Source organism: Haplochromis burtoni, unplaced genomic scaffold, assembly GCF_018398535.1.
Source record: "Haplochromis burtoni strain Fernald_Lab_line unplaced genomic scaffold, NCSU_Asbu1 Contig_794, whole genome shotgun sequence".
Lineage (NCBI taxonomy): Eukaryota > Metazoa > Chordata > Actinopteri > Cichliformes > Cichlidae > Haplochromis > Haplochromis burtoni.
Genome location: NW_024583155.1, coordinates 69,372 through 86,453, shown reverse-complemented (window position 1 = coordinate 86,453; position 17,082 = coordinate 69,372). Strand labels below are relative to the sequence as shown.

At 47.2% G+C, this 17,082-nt stretch overlaps 2 protein-coding genes across 5 annotated transcripts in view; both read right to left on the bottom strand.

Annotated features, from left to right (window-relative positions):
* Positions 1 to 1,263: 1,263 nt before the first annotated feature.
* LOC102301027 (major facilitator superfamily domain-containing protein 12) lies at positions 1,264 to 10,085 on the bottom strand. The gene is made up of 11 exons (XM_042215681.1): positions 8,186 to 10,085; positions 6,926 to 7,045; positions 4,816 to 5,026; positions 4,366 to 4,489; positions 3,252 to 3,446; positions 2,991 to 3,083; positions 2,814 to 2,906; positions 2,356 to 2,526; positions 2,185 to 2,279; positions 1,528 to 1,657; positions 1,264 to 1,392 (listed from the first exon to the last, which is right to left on the bottom strand). The coding sequence occupies exons 1-11, from the start codon at positions 8,331 to 8,333 to the stop codon at positions 1,264 to 1,266; spliced, it is 1,509 nt and encodes a 502-aa protein (XP_042071615.1). The 5' UTR covers positions 8,334 to 10,085.
* Positions 10,086 to 10,193: 108 nt separating this feature from the next.
* The window catches only part of LOC102300092 (casein kinase I), a 21,751-nt gene continuing 14,862 nt past the window's right edge, over positions 10,194 to 17,082 (bottom strand). For 2 of the 4 annotated variants that reach the window (XM_042215683.1, XM_042215684.1), the window contains exons 10-12: positions 14,534 to 14,635; positions 13,137 to 13,243; positions 10,194 to 11,126 (exon numbers count right to left, since the gene is read on the bottom strand). In XM_042215683.1, coding sequence (XP_042071617.1) covers positions 11,072 to 11,126; positions 13,137 to 13,243; positions 14,534 to 14,635 — 264 coding nt within the window. In that variant the 3' untranslated portion in view covers positions 10,194 to 11,071. The remainder of the gene's footprint in view (positions 11,127 to 13,136; positions 13,244 to 14,533; positions 14,636 to 17,082) is intronic. The other 2 variants (XM_042215685.1, XM_042215686.1) reach the window with 1 other exon arrangement.

Below are 17,082 nucleotides of genomic sequence, written 5' to 3'. Positions count from 1 at the left end.
GTCCTGAAGTTCTCCAGAGACCTGGGAATGAACTGTGACATTCAGGTGTGCTGACCCAGGGTCAGATCTAAACCTGCAGGACCCTCCAGGCCTGGAGCTGGACACCCCTGAGTTATAGTGAGCTCTGTTACGGTCGAGGGGTCACAGCTCTGCTGCTGCGACCATAAAACTGGCTGTAATTAGAAGCAGCGGTTTGATAGTGTATGAATATTATAACCTGCCAGCTTCTGTTCGGGGACAGACGTCTGTAGCAACTGTTCACAGCTGAGAAGAAGAACGTACCAGAGGAATGACTCCCGTTTAATAAAGGATTTATCACACAGGTAGAAGACAAAGTAAAAAGGTCCTGCTGATCATTACAAAGCTCTGGCCCAACACCACCTTCCCTCCTATGCACACATCAAATACATTTGATCCCTTTGAAGCGTTTAAATGTCAGACACAGCTCTGCTCATCAAGTCACTCTTAATTACAAACGTGATTCGTCTTCCATTTGATTCCAGTTTACATAACATTTGAGGGACAAAGTCCAGGACAGCACAACTGGAAACAAGCCGGTGAAGCTCAGCAGGGACTTCCTCTGACCTGCGTCACTGAGCGAGTCCAGTCAAACGTCTTCGAGGTAAACGCTTGTATTAGTGTCGTCTGTGCATCCTCCTCCTCGCCGTCAGCCTGCACGCTGTACAGACGGCCTTGTGTGTCCAATGGTAGCGGGGGGTAGTGGAATGACTCTTTTAGTGAAACCTGGGGAAGATTTTACTGCTGAGGACACCGAACGGCGTTCACGTCCTCCTCCGAGCAGGGGCTCGGTTCCCTTTGTCATCCAGGACATTAATGCGACATGCAGCCCGCCCTGCTCTCCTGCACAGTGCACGTGTGAAACATGTTTGATGTCTGTTTAAGGAGCACAACTGTTTGCTCATCATTTTCCAAACTCCGTGTAGTGGCTTCATTCACATTTAGGGAATTTCAGGCTGACCCCGTGTAGTAAAAGGAAATAAGTGCTGCAGAGCCGGGCCTGTCATGTGCACAGTGAAAATCATGGGGGGGCAGAGGTGAGAGGAAATCAGCTGCAGCCACTGTACTCAAAAATCATTACAAACTAGCTTATTGTGCGACTCAATTCTTTAAAGCAGTGCAGGTGCAGCTGTGCACGTGTTTGCTGGCCTGTAGTCCGACGCCAGAGGTTTGTTGGAAAATGAAGACAAAACAAGGTTCTGAAAGGATGCAAATCTCAGTTTAAAAACAGAAAGCTTCTTGGTTTCAGCAGCTGGTCAGGAAGTCCCACAGGATTCCTGCCGTTCCCTGAAAAAGTTCCCCGTGGTGAGATGATGTGGGAGGAGCCCTGTCAGTTGATTCCATTTGCTTCACTGGAGATGATTGGCAGAGCACCTGCAAACACACACAGTGAAAAGGTGAAGACGCACAAGAAACTGTGTGTGTGTGTGTGTGTGTGTGTGTGTGTGTGTGTGTGTGTGTGTGTGTGTGTGTGAGTGAGTGAGTGTGTGTGTGTGAGCGTGGAAACGCCTCGTGATGCTGTGATTGGCCAGTGAGGATGGAGCAAAGGGCCAAAGCTGCGACGATGGAAACGCCTCCAGTTACAATGACCATGACGTAATGGTAGAACCACACACAGGCAGGACAGCACACCACAGTGCTGACACACACACACACACACACACACACACACACACACAAAAAAGTTTACTGTTTCTATCTGACGCCGTTCATCAGAACAAGTAACCAAGTCGTACTACAACCTGACACTGATCACATCTGCAGAGTTTTAGTTAACTGACATCAGTTTTAAGGGTTTAATTTTGCTTTAATTAACAATAAAAACCTCAATGATTCTCAGCAGACTGTCACTGAGACACAGAGGCCACAGCGTTCACACTCAGGCATCAGGATGGAGGACACACACACTCTGCCAGATTCTAGTGCGCGCGCGTGCGTGTGCGTGTGTGTGTGTGGTGTGCTGTGCGGTGCGTGTGTGCTGTGTGTGCGTGTGTGTCGGGTGTGTGTGTGTGTGTGCGTGCGTGCGCTGTGCGTGTGTGTGCGCGCGTGTGTGCTGTGCGTGGCGTGCGGTGTGTGCGTGGTGCGTGCGCGTGTGTGCGTGCGTGCGTGCGTGCGTGCGTGTGTGTGTGCGCGTGTGTGTGTGTGCGTGTGTGTGTGTGCACTAACTGGCAGGGATGCAGGGCCTGAATGATCATCACTGCCAGTCCATTGGCCAGCTTGTCAGTGAAACTCATGGCTCCGTACACGAACGCTGCGCTTTGCTGCAAAGAGATGAACAAGTTCGCTCAAACAACAGGATCCTTCGTCCTCCGCCTCGGCCTTTCACGCACGTCTTACCGTCTGATCTGCAATGAGCTCCGCAGTCATGGCGAGCGATATGACCAGGATGGTGGCGGACCCGGCCCCCAGCAGCACGGCCGCCCCGTATACCTGCTGACCCATGGTGACGTCCAGCAGCACCCAATACGAGAACGCCATGATCAGCAGCAGGCCCACGAAGTAAGTAAGCTGGACCAATCAGAGGACAGAAGACACATGACAGTGACCCACTTCTACAGATACAGAAGCAATCACATCCTGTTACTGAGTAATGAAGTATTGTTACTGTGAACACAGCACAGGCTCCACCTTCCCCATTTCTGTGCTGCAATCGTGTCAGCGTGACTGACAAGAACAAATATGACGTTTTGTTCTCAAAAACATTTGTTTTCTACAGCGAGGAGCGCAGCGAGGAGCGCAGCGAGTCCCTCAGAGCCACTCGTGCTGCTTTCAGAAACCTGACCTGGTTTACTTACACATTTCCCGATGAGTTTGCTGACAGGCTTCATGATAAAGGAGGACAGGAAGCCGCTCACGTACATCACCAATGGGATGGTAGCTATGAACTTCTGTTGGGAGGAAAAAACAAGCAGAAGATGAGCGCGTGACGACAACCCAGCGTGTTACGGGTGAACTGGACGATTTCCCGTCACCTTTGGCAGCCCCAGAGTGTTGATGAGATACATGGAGATGTACGTCTGAGACAGGTTGACGATCAGCCTGGTGGACATGTAGAGCACGGCCACCTGCAGAGACACAGCGAGCAGGCAAGCTGATGCAGCTACGATATCAAAATCCTACATCTCAAGCTGAACGGGCGCTGACGCCCGCCCAGCCTTGGAAGCTGCTCCCGTCATTCTGAAGAGGTTCGGGTGGAGGTGGCGTCAGTGCTTAAGTCATTCAAAGCTCCATACCTGGTAGAAAGAAGGCTGTCGCAGCCAGCATTTCCACTGCAGGAGAGACGAGAAGGTGTTGGAGCGCGGCAGCAGTGGCCTCCGCTCCCCCTCGGCCTCCTCCGACTCCTCGCTTGCTCCATTGCTCTCTTTTGTTCCCACGTGGAAAACGACGGAGAAGACGACACCGATCCCCAAAACAATTAGTGACAGATTCTGCAATTACACACAGCGTGGCACACCTCATCATCGCTGCTACAAACAAGCTCCTGCTGCCCTGAGTGGGCGGAGTTATCAAACCCTGGGATCACATTTTAGGGACCGTTTCTATCGACTGTTCATTTCTGTCCCACCTGTCAGCCCGGCAGCTTCTGCTTCATCTCCCCTCTTTAAAAGCTGATCTACACAGTAAATATCATCCAGATGCAGCGCGGCCGCCATCTTTATATGCTGAGTGCAAAAGTATCATTGATGGCTTTATGTGGTCTGTACAGTCGTCACCGTATAAATACAAAAAGGAAAAGTACACAACTTTGCTGTCACACTGTTACTGCCTGTTCCTGTGTGCAAATGAAGGTAATTAGGTTCAAGGAGGCTTTGTTCTAGAACAGAGGGAAACCTGGATAATCAACCCAAAGCTTCTTAATCTTGTGACTGCGTCGAGGAGGCAGCATTCACAGAAAGCCAAGTGAATAATGAATCTGCTGAGGGGGCAAATCTTCCCGTCACAGCCCTGCACAGAGTTTGTGCAGCAGCAGGATATACAGCAGTGTTTGTGTTTAAAGCTGCCACAAACCCAGAGAAACCTCACCACTGTCCTGATCTGCTCGTGTACACAGAAAACTGCAGGTGGGAGCACCAAGCACAAACATAACATTAACAACAAACACAAGAATCCTGGGTCTGTATTTTCTGCTTGAATAAAAACTAATAGAAACGTGCACCTTTCTGCAAAAACAAGTGTAGGAAGAGACATTTACATCCTGGGTTTTTTCCACAGTACACATCTACATTCACAGTCTTACAGAGTACGCTGGCAGAGCCAGAGGCTTGAACTCCAACAGCTTTCAGCCCCACTCTGATGCTGCTACACCGTGCTGTGCTCGCAGCTGTGCCCACGCGTCAGCCTGCTCACCCTGAAGATGATGATGTCTGCTGGTCCCAGTGAATCAGGGTCTTCATCCTCTCCAGCCTGGACGTGAAACAGCAGGTAAGCCACTCCATACACGGTGATGTTGGCTATCACTGTGAACGCGTACCTGCTCCCACACAAAGCACAGAGTGGACATTCACACCGTGATGCACGTTCAAGGTGAGGAAACATGAAAAGGGTGATTCTGTTCATCTGGATGTTTTCAGTGGGAGAAACGTTTCATCCTCATCAGCTGACTGCAGGTTTCAACCTTATAAACAGGACATTTGCACAGTGACTGAAACCAGCTGACTGAGCGCTGGGCTGTGAGGTCACTTCCTGGATGTTTTCAGTTTCTGCCACTGAAAACATCCAGATGAACAGCATCAACCTTTGGGATGTGCATCTATCTTTTGATTCTCATCATGTAAAGCACGCGTGTATTAACCATACCTGTACGCGGTGAGCTCTACTTTAGCATGCTCACAAGTGACCAGCTCTGGGATGAGGGACAGGTGAGAGATCTGCGTGGCGGCCCAGCCGAACTGAAAGATGATGATGAATGGGACGAAGTAGATTAGACTGGCCCACTGAGGGGTGAGGAAGCTGCAGCCCACACACTGGTTAAAGATGAAGGCAAAGGAGAGCACTACGCTCAGTGTACCTGGATGTAAACACATACAGAAGCAAAGAGATGACACAACGCGGATCATATCTATGTATTATTGGTTTTTCATTTACCCCCTCCCCATTAACTAGTAGCAGATGAGCACAGAGGAACATAATGAGAACAGAGCTCTTCACAGCTGACCTCAGTGCTACAGGGGTTTGGTTTCCCCTCATCTGCCGTCTGCATGCATCAGGACTATTTCAGCAGATGTTGCACAGCAGCTTGGCAACGAGATGACGCAGTCGCCCAACGAGAACTCTGGGGAAACTTTCATACGTCTCAGCACCGCTGCTTTTAGTTCTGTGCTTTTGTTCCTGCTCGACAGCTGCTTTGGTAACACAATAGGCAACAATATGCACAAGCCTCAGCCGGTTTCCCTACGGGGCTCTTGTTTGCACTTTTGATGACATTTGGCACAGCGTTAAGGTGTTAAAACGTATCATGTGAACCTGATCAATAAAATCCACGGTAGGTGTTGGAGCACAGTCTTTCCATGTATATGTATACATGCACAGCAGACTGACTGTGGTTAATCAGTGCAAACCTACCTTGACCTTTTGGTTCATATGGCAGACTTTCCTGGAAAATAGCACGGTAAACAATTAAAGTCATGAGACGGGGCAATATCCACGCACATGTTTTACTTTAGCCCTAAATTTTTATAAGTGCATTTTAAGTCTCAGCAGCCACTCACATTTAACTGAACCGAGTCGATGTACTGAAAGTCCTGGAGTAATAAACAACTTCACGGCTGTTATCATCAAACTAAACAAAATCCAACTTGAATGAAGATGATTTCATTTTCCAGGGACGTCATATCCAGCAGTGTTTCTGTGTGTTGTGGTGGGATTGAAGCGTTTAAGGCAAACTTTGTCTAAACTGAATGTTTCTGATGTTTGGTCTCCAGCAGCCACCATAGTTGGGATTATGCACTTGAAATGGGAACGGTGGGAACGGTGGGAACGATGGGAACGTCGATCTCTGTAGTCATGAGAGTTTACACACCAACCCTAAAAAGCAGAGCTTTCAGATTTTGCGGTAAATCTGCTCACATCACTGTTTCTCCTGAAAGGCTAAGCTGATTGTTTTGGGCTCAGAAACAATCAGCTTTTATTTCCACTCAGCAAAAACTGAAAAGACTCTGATGGATAAAGACTCAGCTTATCTTCAAAAACATCACTATTCCCAGTATGGCTATCACTGCCATAAGAATACACATACTCTGTGCACATGCTGCCTACAGAGTATGTTACCCATAGCACGTGTTAGTAACTATGACCAGACGACTGACTGGTGTCTCAGGTCCACGAGGCCCTAAAACAAAACGACACCCAAAATAAAGAAATAAAAATGAAGACGTCACTCAAACGCAGCTTAATGACTCTCAGAGCACATGACCTCTGAGAATCACACACCGAGTCATTGATGTGCACAGTGACGACTAAAACCTGCACTCTGTGCTGTCACGATGACAGCGGTGACCGTATGACATTATTTATAAATATCTCAGCTATTATTCATGCTCATAGGTTAGCAACAAAGAACTGAGCATGATCTAACGTGTTCATTTTAGGATAAACAGTAGTGGCTGGTTGGTACCAGAGCTGCGGGGTGTGCTGCAGTGGACCTGCCCATTGTGCTGTTTCATGGTGAATGCCAGTCAGGCTTTAAAGAGGAGGAGAAAATGTCTGCAGCAGCATCTGTTCAGGGGTCTCAGTGTCGCCCCTCTATGGCGCATGGATTTAATGTCATTAACACCAAAGCAGTTGAAACTTAACCTCTGCTGAACACTATGAACACAGAGGTTTATCTGACTGAGACATATCCATGCGCATATACAGATGTATTTATATATGAGAGACAAAGGGCTCTGCTTTCACTTTGTGTACTTACCAACTAAATGCCACGTCTTCCTCTTGCCGTAGTTTCTACAGCCGGGGCTTCGGTCGGACTCGTAGCCAATAAGAGGCGTACAGATACCATCGGCTACCTGCCCGACCAGCAAAAGCACACCTGCACCAAAGGAGACACGCTGTGACCTACTGCAACAATCACTGAGAACAGACACAACAACAGCAAGGACACAGTCACTTATATCCGTCTGCACCTTGGTGTTACTGCACCGCACGCTGAAGCTAAACTGTTAAACTGTGATTAGTCCTCACAGTAAACGAGGACGGATGTGCAGAGACAAAGACAGTGAAATACAAGGTCTTAAATAATCAGGCCCCATCTTATCTTAATGACCTTGTAGTACCATATCAGCCTATTAGAGCACTTCGCTCTCGCTCTGCAGGCCTACTTGTTGTTCCTAGAGTATTTAAAAGTAGAATGGGAGGCAGAGCCTTCAGTTTTCAGGCCCCTCTTCTGTGGAACCAGCTTCCAGTTTGGATTCAGGAGACAGACACTATCTCTACTTTCAAGATTAGGCTTCAAACTTTCCTTTTTGCTAAAGCATATAGTTAGGGCTGGACCAGGTGACCCTGAATCCTCCCTTAGTTATGCTGCAATAGATGTAGGCTGCCGGGGATTCCCATGATGCACTGGGTGTTTCTTCTTCACTCACTATGTGTTAACAGACCTCTCTGCATTGAATCATATCTGTTATTAACCTCTGTCTCTCTTCCACAGCATGTCTTTATCCTGTCTTCCTTCTCTCACCCCAACCAATCACAGCAGATGGCCCCGCCCCTCCCTGAGCCTGGTTCTGCCGGAGGTTTCTTCCTGTTTAAAGGGAGTTTTTCCTTCCCACTGTCGCCAAAGTGCTGCTCACAGGGGGTCCTATGATTGTTGGGTTTTTCTCTGTATCTATGAAGCGCATTTTGTTGTGATTTGGCGCTATATAAATAAAATTGAATTGAAACCATTCATCACGCTCAGCTGGGCTCAGGAAGAGACCTAATCCAACCCCCGCGTGTGGACAAAGACGTGACACGTGGTGGTGACGTCAGAGTGTGAACGTCATCCAGTGATGGCGTCACGAAGACGTCAGAACTGAAACTTTAAAATGTTAAGCAGCACGTTACACTGGGTGACATAATGACCCCCACAGCACTGCTGTGAGGCTCGTCAGAGAAAACAAAGCCTGGCGATGTGCAAACATGACCCGCGAGTACCGGCCGCGCTGAGGACGACACACGGACACGGACTAACCTGCACTCGTGTTTTGGAATCCCAGCACCGAGTGGTAGAAAACCAGCAGATATGTGAACCACATGGAGGCACACAGGTCGTTGAGAAAGTGCCCCACCGCGTAGCTGAGCCTCTTCAGCAGAGGGAGAGAACCGTCCGTGTCCGACATCCCGGCTGGAGGAAGACCAGAGCCCAGCTTACACGAGAGGAGCTTCGGCTAGCTTTTTCCACGTCTGGGGGAAGGAGGCTGAATGTCGACAGCCCCGTTTCGGTTCCCCTTTTTACGACTGATCTCCTTTATACGGTTTTACCATCCGGTTTAGTAAGAGCATGTGTCGCAACTTAACCAGCTAGTTAGTCCCTTTAATTCAGGTGCCAGTTTCCTCTTGAAATCAGGTGACATGCAGCGATGTGGCCAAGCCGGGAGGAGCGTCTGAGAGGAAGGAAAACCGAAACAGAAGCGCATCAGTGGGCGAAGGGGAATTTCACCGCCGCACAGCTCCACTTACATCACATCACAACAGGCAGCGAATGAAAAGTCACCCCGGGACATGTTACGGTACAAAGACCGGAGACTGAACATGTAACCGGTAAATACAGAAGCGCAGCTCCTCCGCTTACCTTCAGCTAACCGGCTACAAACCTGCACACAAAACACAATCAGATGTAAACAAGAGCGGCGAAGATGACGTAGTAGAAACTGTCCAATGGGGAAGCCGTCTTGCTCCTTTCAGCCAATAGCTGGAGCCCGCAGAGTTACCTTGTTCACGTGACGGCACACTTCAGACCTCGTGATGTTAGCGCTTGATTCAGAGCGCAGAGACACGACGATCAAAGGGAGTGATTATTTTAAACTAAAGCGCGACGAGGCAGCTAGGAAACGTGGTTGAACCAACCAGAGCAGTTTCTCCATGACACAGTCAAGCTGTACAACAACACTGCTTGATCCATCCAAGCCCGAACTCCGGACATTTATCTGCACGGTTACTTTGAGCAGCTGCAAAAATAACTTCTTATTTCATCAAACTTTGAGTCCTGAAATGTTACCTCCGTCTTTGCTGTCGCAGGGCCCCAGTGTCCTGGTGCAAAGACACGTTAATTAGGGAAGTTACTAAAGTTCATCCGTCAGAGCTGCAGATACATCAGCTGTTAGGATCAATGCCAGCCACACTTCCTCTTCCTTCTGAGCCTGACATTAACTGCCCTGCTGAAGCCTTCTTCAGAAATCCCAGAAGTGTAAATTCAACAACAATGACCGACCTGCTGAGTGGGCCACAGCTGTGCCCGCTCACCTGGGCTGTAACATTTGCATGTGTTAAATGGTAGTTTCCATTAGCCATTAATGGAGGACACCAGGGAACTAGGTCACCTCAGGATGAATTACTGTAAGCTGGTACTTTACTCGCACCATCTTCAGGTACTTGTTAAATACGGTGCTTTATTACTAGAAACAGCCACACAGCTGAACTTGAACTTTTTGCTTTGTCAGGAAATGTAAGCATGGTAACAGGTAACCAGGATGGACTTTGCACACATTACCAGCCACTGCACCCTGTTCACACCACTTTCACAGCTTCCATGCCCGCCTCAGTCTAAACCGAGTCTAACGAATGGTTGACAAATCAGTTCAGTTCATGCATTCTCATGTCAGGACTGTCAAAGCACTGGCAGCTTGTACTGCATTTGTGTTTATGAATACAAAGAAATCTATTGTGCTGTTACCGTAGTGACTGCACTTGTGTTTTTACTTCCTTATTAAAACTATTTTGACTCCTTGTGTACATGGAGCTGATGAAAGCATCACATAAACCTGAGGGAAGAGCTGCTGAACACGGTCAATGATGCCAACATGTAGCAGCCCCAGCAGAGTCTGTAGAACAGAGCAGAACATGACAGGCGTGTTCTGGGTCTAGTCCTCAACATTTCCCAGTAGAGGCTGGATGTAAGGACTGGACTCTGGGCTGCCAGCACGGTTTGTGAGAGGTAGAAACACATGAATGGACGGATTACAGCCTGAATGAAGCTCAGCTTTAAAGTTGTTTGGTTGTTTTTTAATGGAGTTATCTGACGTTCCATCCCCCAACCAGAGAGGAAGAGGGGAAAGAAAAAAAAGAAAATTAAAAGTTATTTAGGAAAAAAACATTTTGAGGAACACACTAGCAACTACAAAACACAAAGTTTGTGAACAACTGAAATCATGGGAAAGCAGGATGAAAACAGTCTTTTCTGTTTTTAGTTACAAATTAAAACAGGAAACAAAGCATCGATTCTACATAAACTTCTTTTAAACTTTTGATTCTGGTGGTCGTGGGTTTTTCCTCTGAAAGGGATTCAGGAATTCACCGAGCCTGGTCCATTTCAGGAAATAGTCCAGTCCACTCACAGTGCTCTTCCTTTGACCCTAAGGAATAAAAACTTGAATGACTGCGCGAGCTGCATCTCTTTGTCCATGACATCGATTTGCAATGAGCTCCAGAAAAGTGTGCAGTGGGTGTGTTGGGTGTGCACGTGTGACTCATTGCACGCTTGTATTTGGAGTCCTCTCTCATATATCCTCACAAACACACTCGTCTCTCCTCTGAACCGCTCAGTAACGGGAAAGGGGGAAAGCAGCTGAATCCAGTCGCCAACTTGTTTTTCAGTCCATCAGCTGTAGTCTTACGGCCACATGTTTCCCTGCAGCAGTCTGTGCTGCTCTGGTTTCACTTCAGTCTTTGGCCATAAATACACAAGGGGATCGTTGCTGGTAGAGGCAGCAAACGCTCTCTTCACTGCTCGGTCCAGACCAGTAGAAACCAGTATACCAGCTAACACCCGTTAGCAGAGGAGAGGAAGAGGAGAGGGGTGAGAGAAAGAAACAAAAAGAACAGATGTGAAGAGGAGAGCCACAGGTTCCCTTGTTTGTCTTCATTTGTGTCTCTGGAGAGCTTTCCTCTTCCTCCTCTTGAAGAAACAGCAGCACCTGCAACACACAAGCTGCTGTTAACAGTCTGTCATTTACATGTTCTGTGTATCTGTGCACAGCAGCAGCCACGGCGATGCTGCCACACCTCACCACATGCTGCATAGCCGAGCATGTGGTGCACGCATGTGGTGCATGCACGCTGTCACCGATCCCCTTCCTTTGTTCTGCTGGGGATTTAAAACGCTGCCCTGCTGTGGCAGCGTTTTAAGACTTCCTACAGGGGGCGATACTGCAGCGGGCACAAATAAAAAGGTGTGCAGCACCCAAAAAACACCCAGTAGCTCCTGCAGTGAAAGAGGCCTATGACAGAGATGGAAAATGTGACGTCATTTCTGGGGTAAAACCGCAAAGGATTGTAGGTACGAGTGGCAAGTGGTACTAGTGCACGCAGGCTTTCATATGAAAACAGTCACACAGCGATAAAAAGAAACAAAGAATGTCAAGAAGCTGTTGTATTATTAACTGCAATAGTCGCATGACAGCCACGGGAAGCCGACGGGTAAAGAGATCGTTTTTTATCGGATTCCATCGTGGAAGAGAAATTGTTCAAGTCATGTTTCCGAAGTACCAAAGAGGCGATGGATGGTCTGGATTGCAGCCATTCGAAGACCAAATATAACGTCCCAGAACACTGCAGCTCACAGGTTAGTCTGCTCCAAGCATTTCAACATTTTTTGTTGATGTAGGTTACAAATAAGTCTTATATTGATTTGAATTGAATTCGTTGCTATGCTGCTTTGTTCACTGTGGTTTTGCGGGCTAATGTTTGTTGTGTTTTGTAGGAAAACCAGCCTACAAAATGCTGGGATGTGATCCAGACTGGGCCCCTCCATCAGCCTGGGTCAGACCGAGTTTAAAGCTGCTAACACAGCCAGATTTGATCGGTGAAGAGAGAGCGCGAGATCAAAACAGCCACGAAACGTCTGCATACATGTGCCCAAGTGTTGTATTGAAGCAATCAAGTGATGAATAACTGTTTTCCACTATGTTGTTTTGCATTGTTGATTTGTTTTTCACCGAAGCAGCTAATAAAGCTGATGGACTTTTACAACGTTGCTTCTTTCCTGTAAGATTCTGTAACAGAACGAAACAATAATGCCAGTTATAAATAAAGACAACAAATTGAATGAATTACGAAACACTCGTTTTATTTCTACTAGATTTGAAAATGTTGTGTAACACTACAACCTGAAAGGACAAATACATGGTGTTGGTCTGTAACAGCAGCTGTGAGATGGAGTCGTCCAAATCACCAAAGTAAACTGGCCCTGGGCTTGTTGCAGGATCTGAAGTTACTAAACATGTTGTGAGTGTGTGCACTCACACTTAGGACCATATAATAATAAATGTGTGCGTGATGAAAGTTGTGCAGCACGCTAACGTGCTTACTCCACTCTGTGCTTGTGTGGGTCTGACCCTTCCACTCCTTTCAGTTTTCCTCCTACTTTTCTGTCTTCGTACGGAGCTGCTGTGTTTCTGTCGTTTTGTACAGAGCTGTTTTTGGGGGCAAATAAAATGCAAGTAGGGATTAAAACTGCAGAATTAATGATTAGCGGTGCTGGAAATACTAGCGCTTGATGCAGTGTTTTGATTTTGCTGCCACTCGTACCCACAATGCAATGCGCGAAAGTCACGTGGTCTGTCGATCTCTATAGCCTCCTGTGTGTCCCATCGTCTGCTCCATCACTGCTGATTACATTATTAATATGTAATGTTCCCAAAACAGTTATTACTGTGTTATCCCCAAAGATGGGCTCAGCCTGTGCAGTGGCTGAGAGGCGCACAGCACTGTGACAGGTTTGTCAACATACAGTGAATGCAGAGTCAGCACTTCCTGAAGCAGGAAGTTTCAGAGTAAAAGTCTACTGTGTGTGTGAAGCAGTGATGCTGGGTGTGAGTGTGTTACAGCACCGTCTCGTTTCCTCAGTTTAAATCTGAGCTGAAAGAAAAAACTGAACCTACACTGAAGTGAAAAATAAAAAAAGATTGTAATCCTTGAATTCTTACTTGGTATCGTCAGCGACTTCAACCTCTGGGTTGGCTGTGATTGGTGCATTGGAGTGTCCTGCAGTGGGGTCATCCGTATTCAGCTCACCGTTGGTTGAACTCATCACCTGAAGGACAGAATTGGAGAAGCGTGATGAGCACAGAGGTCACACTTCTGAAATTTGGTGGAACAAAGAAAAGAAATCAAAAAAGTCGACATTATGTCCACATTCAGTCAGATCCAACTGCTCGTTCCCACCCAGGTGGCGTTTGGGGTCAATTTGGGGTTTTTCATTAAACACTAAAACTCTTCATACACAGACGAGAGGATGAATTTGAGCTTGATGTGGACACAACAGCTCTGCACACACATCCACGTTTTACTGCCGTGCAGCACACGAATCATTCAAAGCACACATTTCAATATATGTGCTCTGCTCGATGGCTCCGTTTGTTTCACGCCGTTTCTACTGCTGATGAAAATGTTTGCTTTTTCGTTTCTTTGAAATCTTCCTCAAACCTCTCACACCTCAGAGAGAAGTGACGAGAACGAGGCCGAGCGTGCGTCTGACCAAAGCAGCTGCCAACGCTTTGTGTTAAAAACACGCCACCGCCATTCCAAACGCTCACAGGTCACCAGAGGGGACACGTGTTTAGCAACATGACAGCAGACTCGTGTATACAAATCATCTTTGCTTTGTTCATTATATTTATCTCACAGTGCTACACATGCTGCTGTGAAGCTCTGCGTGTTGCTTCCACACCTGCAGAAATCACAGACCAAACATTTGATTTGATGTCGCCGCACGACACGCAGCACGACACGCAGCACGACACGCAGCACGACACGCAGCACGACACGCAGCACGACACAGCTGCCAGATAAAGTGTTTGCCGTCGTGACGCTGTTACCACCATGTCACATGTATTCGAGGCAAACAGCAACACCGACACATCCACCTCACCAGCTGATCTTTGATCGGGCAATTGGAAAAGGTGTAACTTGTGCACACAAACGATGATCAACACGTTAAGTAATCTGGATACTTGACTAAACGTTTCATCAGCAGAGCCACAAGTTCCACTTTTGGTTTTTCAGCAATAACTAATCTGCTAATTATGAACTGATGGCTCTTTGTCACTGATGTGTTCAAACATCATCACGTGACCTTTGTAACCTCTTCTCCATCTACAGAGGAGCCCCCCCTCTAAAGCTGACAGTAACAGAAGGGTGAAGACATAAATACTGCCAAATTAATGTAGGACACTATCAAACATGATGTGGTAAGAACTGGTCCCGCGTGTGGGGATATTTCAGCTTTGTAACAGACTTGAGATCAGCCCTTCTGCAGAGACAGAGGAAGTCATGCAGACAGACAGGCAGACAGACAGACAGAGCCAACCCTTCCTCTCAGTACCTGGACAGACCCGCCCAGCCTATCAGCAGTGAGATGGGAGCCCAGAAGCTCTCGATTGGTCACTGGAGTGGGCTGGGACTCGCTGCCTTTCCCCTCTGGAGACTAGAGGAGCCGATCACAGGAGAAACAGGAAGGGTGGAGGTAGAGAAGAGGAAAGGTGAATTGGTGATGGGAAAGGAGGGCCGCAGAGGTGAGGTGGAACAGTGTTTGGGAGATGGAAAGAGGAGGTGGTGGGAGTAGAAAGGCAGATGGAGCAGAGGATCGGGTGAGGAGAGATGAGAATGGAGAAAGAGTGGAAAAGGAAACAGAAAAGAAACGGTCAGTATTTGGTGGAGGCGAGCACTCAAGTGTGCAGTAGCATTAGAGTGCACAGGAAAGTGCACACGAGAGGAGACCCCCACAAAAAGGGTCCTTCAGCTTCACCTACCATGAGGACTAACTGCTAAACCACAGTTCAAGGCTGGGTCATCATATTAAACTGAGCCTGAACTACATGAAAAACATGCATGCTTCCTCTGCTGGGTCTGCATGTGCGAGCAAAAACACCGCCACCAGAACAAAGGCGGTCTTCTTATAGGGTTACTATGGAAACAGCATCAAAGGTCTCACACTGGCGTGGCTGTAACCATCTCCCACAGCGTAAGCTGTACAAAACGAATCATTCAAAGCACACATTTCAATATATGTGCTCATTTTTATGTTCAGTGTAAAACAGCTACGCTTTGATTCTTTGCACATTTCCAAGTACGTGTAATAATGAGAAATGACACCGGGATCAAGCATTGAACACATGAAGACGTGCACACAGGCGCCATGCTTCCACAGTCCAGAAGGTTCCGGGTCATTCTAGCAGCTTTGGTTTGTCTCTCTGAAACTAACAGAGTTTGTTGGCTGTGTTTGGCATCTTTCATCTTCATCTTCTTTCATCTTCATCATCCTGGTAGGTGGCAGCAGGTTTTTATCAAGACTCTCAGGACATTTTTCCACTCATCCTTTAATTATCTGAATCACAGTGCTGTATGCTGAAAAACAGCCCCACACCATTTGGTGTTTTGGGGGTGCAGTGCCGTTCACTCCAAACATGGGGTGTATTCTGGCATCCAGAGGTCAGTTTTGGTCTCATGTGACCAGACTCTACTCTCCCAGTGTTTCCCAGGCTTGTCTAAATGTTGTTCAGCAAACTTTAAATGTACCTCATTATGTTTGTGCTTCAGCTATGAAGTCTTGCGTGGCGAGCGTGCATACGGGTGCATTACTTATCGTTTACTTTGAAGCAACTGTACCTGTTGATAAGTCGTTTGACTCGTCTGCGTCTGAAACCTTGCAGGAAGCACCTGGTTTACAGTGAAATGATGTCTTTCCCACTTCTGGATTATTATTAACAGAGCTCACTGGAACCTTCAGTAGTCCAGTAAAGCTTCTGGAACCAGTGCCAACAGAGGTCACATCATGACATCATGAGAGGTTTCAGGGTGAAACTTTTTATAGGCCTCCGGTTGGGCCTGAGCCAGCTGGTATCAATGTGCACTTAGCCTACGTTCACTCTGCAGGTCTTAATGCTCAATTCCAATTTTTTGATCAAATCAGATTTTTTTGTCTGCTCGTTCACTCTACAAATAAAATGCGACAGCAAACGCGCTCTAGTGTGAACGCTCAAAGCAGCCGCATGCACAAAAGAAGACGTCACACACAACGCGCTCTGTTTAGACCCAGAGCAACAGGATGTTTGACTGTTTCGGACTTTACGTTTCCCAATTTTGCTTTAAGTTATAAAGTTATTTTATTATTTACATTTGGCCTAATAATGATCCTGATTGCTGTTTTAGAGGAGCGGTGCTTCAAAGGACAGCTGCAGATTATACAGTACAAATAAAATGTTCACGTTTCTCCAACATTGTCTTCCCAACAGTTTCACAGGATGGTCAGGAAGCGTTTGCCATGTCTTCTCCGGCGCTGATAATCAGCGTCTGTCTTGTGTCAGTGACGTAAAAGACGGATTTAGTGCGACATGACCATCAAACAGCAGCAGCTTCCTGAAACAGATATGTATCGGATTCAGTGCCACATACGAGAGTGACCCAGATTAGATTTGAAGATCTTGGATTCGCGCCGTTCACACTGTCACACCATGATCGGATATTGGTCGCACATAGGGATGGGTATTGTTTAAGTTTTATCCGATACCAGTACCAAACCGGTACTTTTGAAATGGTGCCGTTGCTTAAACGGTGCTCGAACCGGTGCTTAAAGAATGGAGAACACAAACTTTGTCCAAAAACCTCTCATGTTCAGCTGTTGTTTTGTAAAAAGATAACAATGTTAGCCTTTTCTGCAGCTATGGGGCAAATATGGTATCACTCTTGGCTGGAAGCAGTGCTTAAACAATAGGGATGGGTACCGGTCATGGCACCGGTTCTGACATAAACGGTAGTAACCAGACCGAAAAGCAGCGCACATTTCGGTGCTTTTTTTTCCTGAGCTGTGATACACTTTGGATTCTAGCCAATCATTTTACGTTTCCGAGGACAGTAGGCGGGGCCAGGTACGTA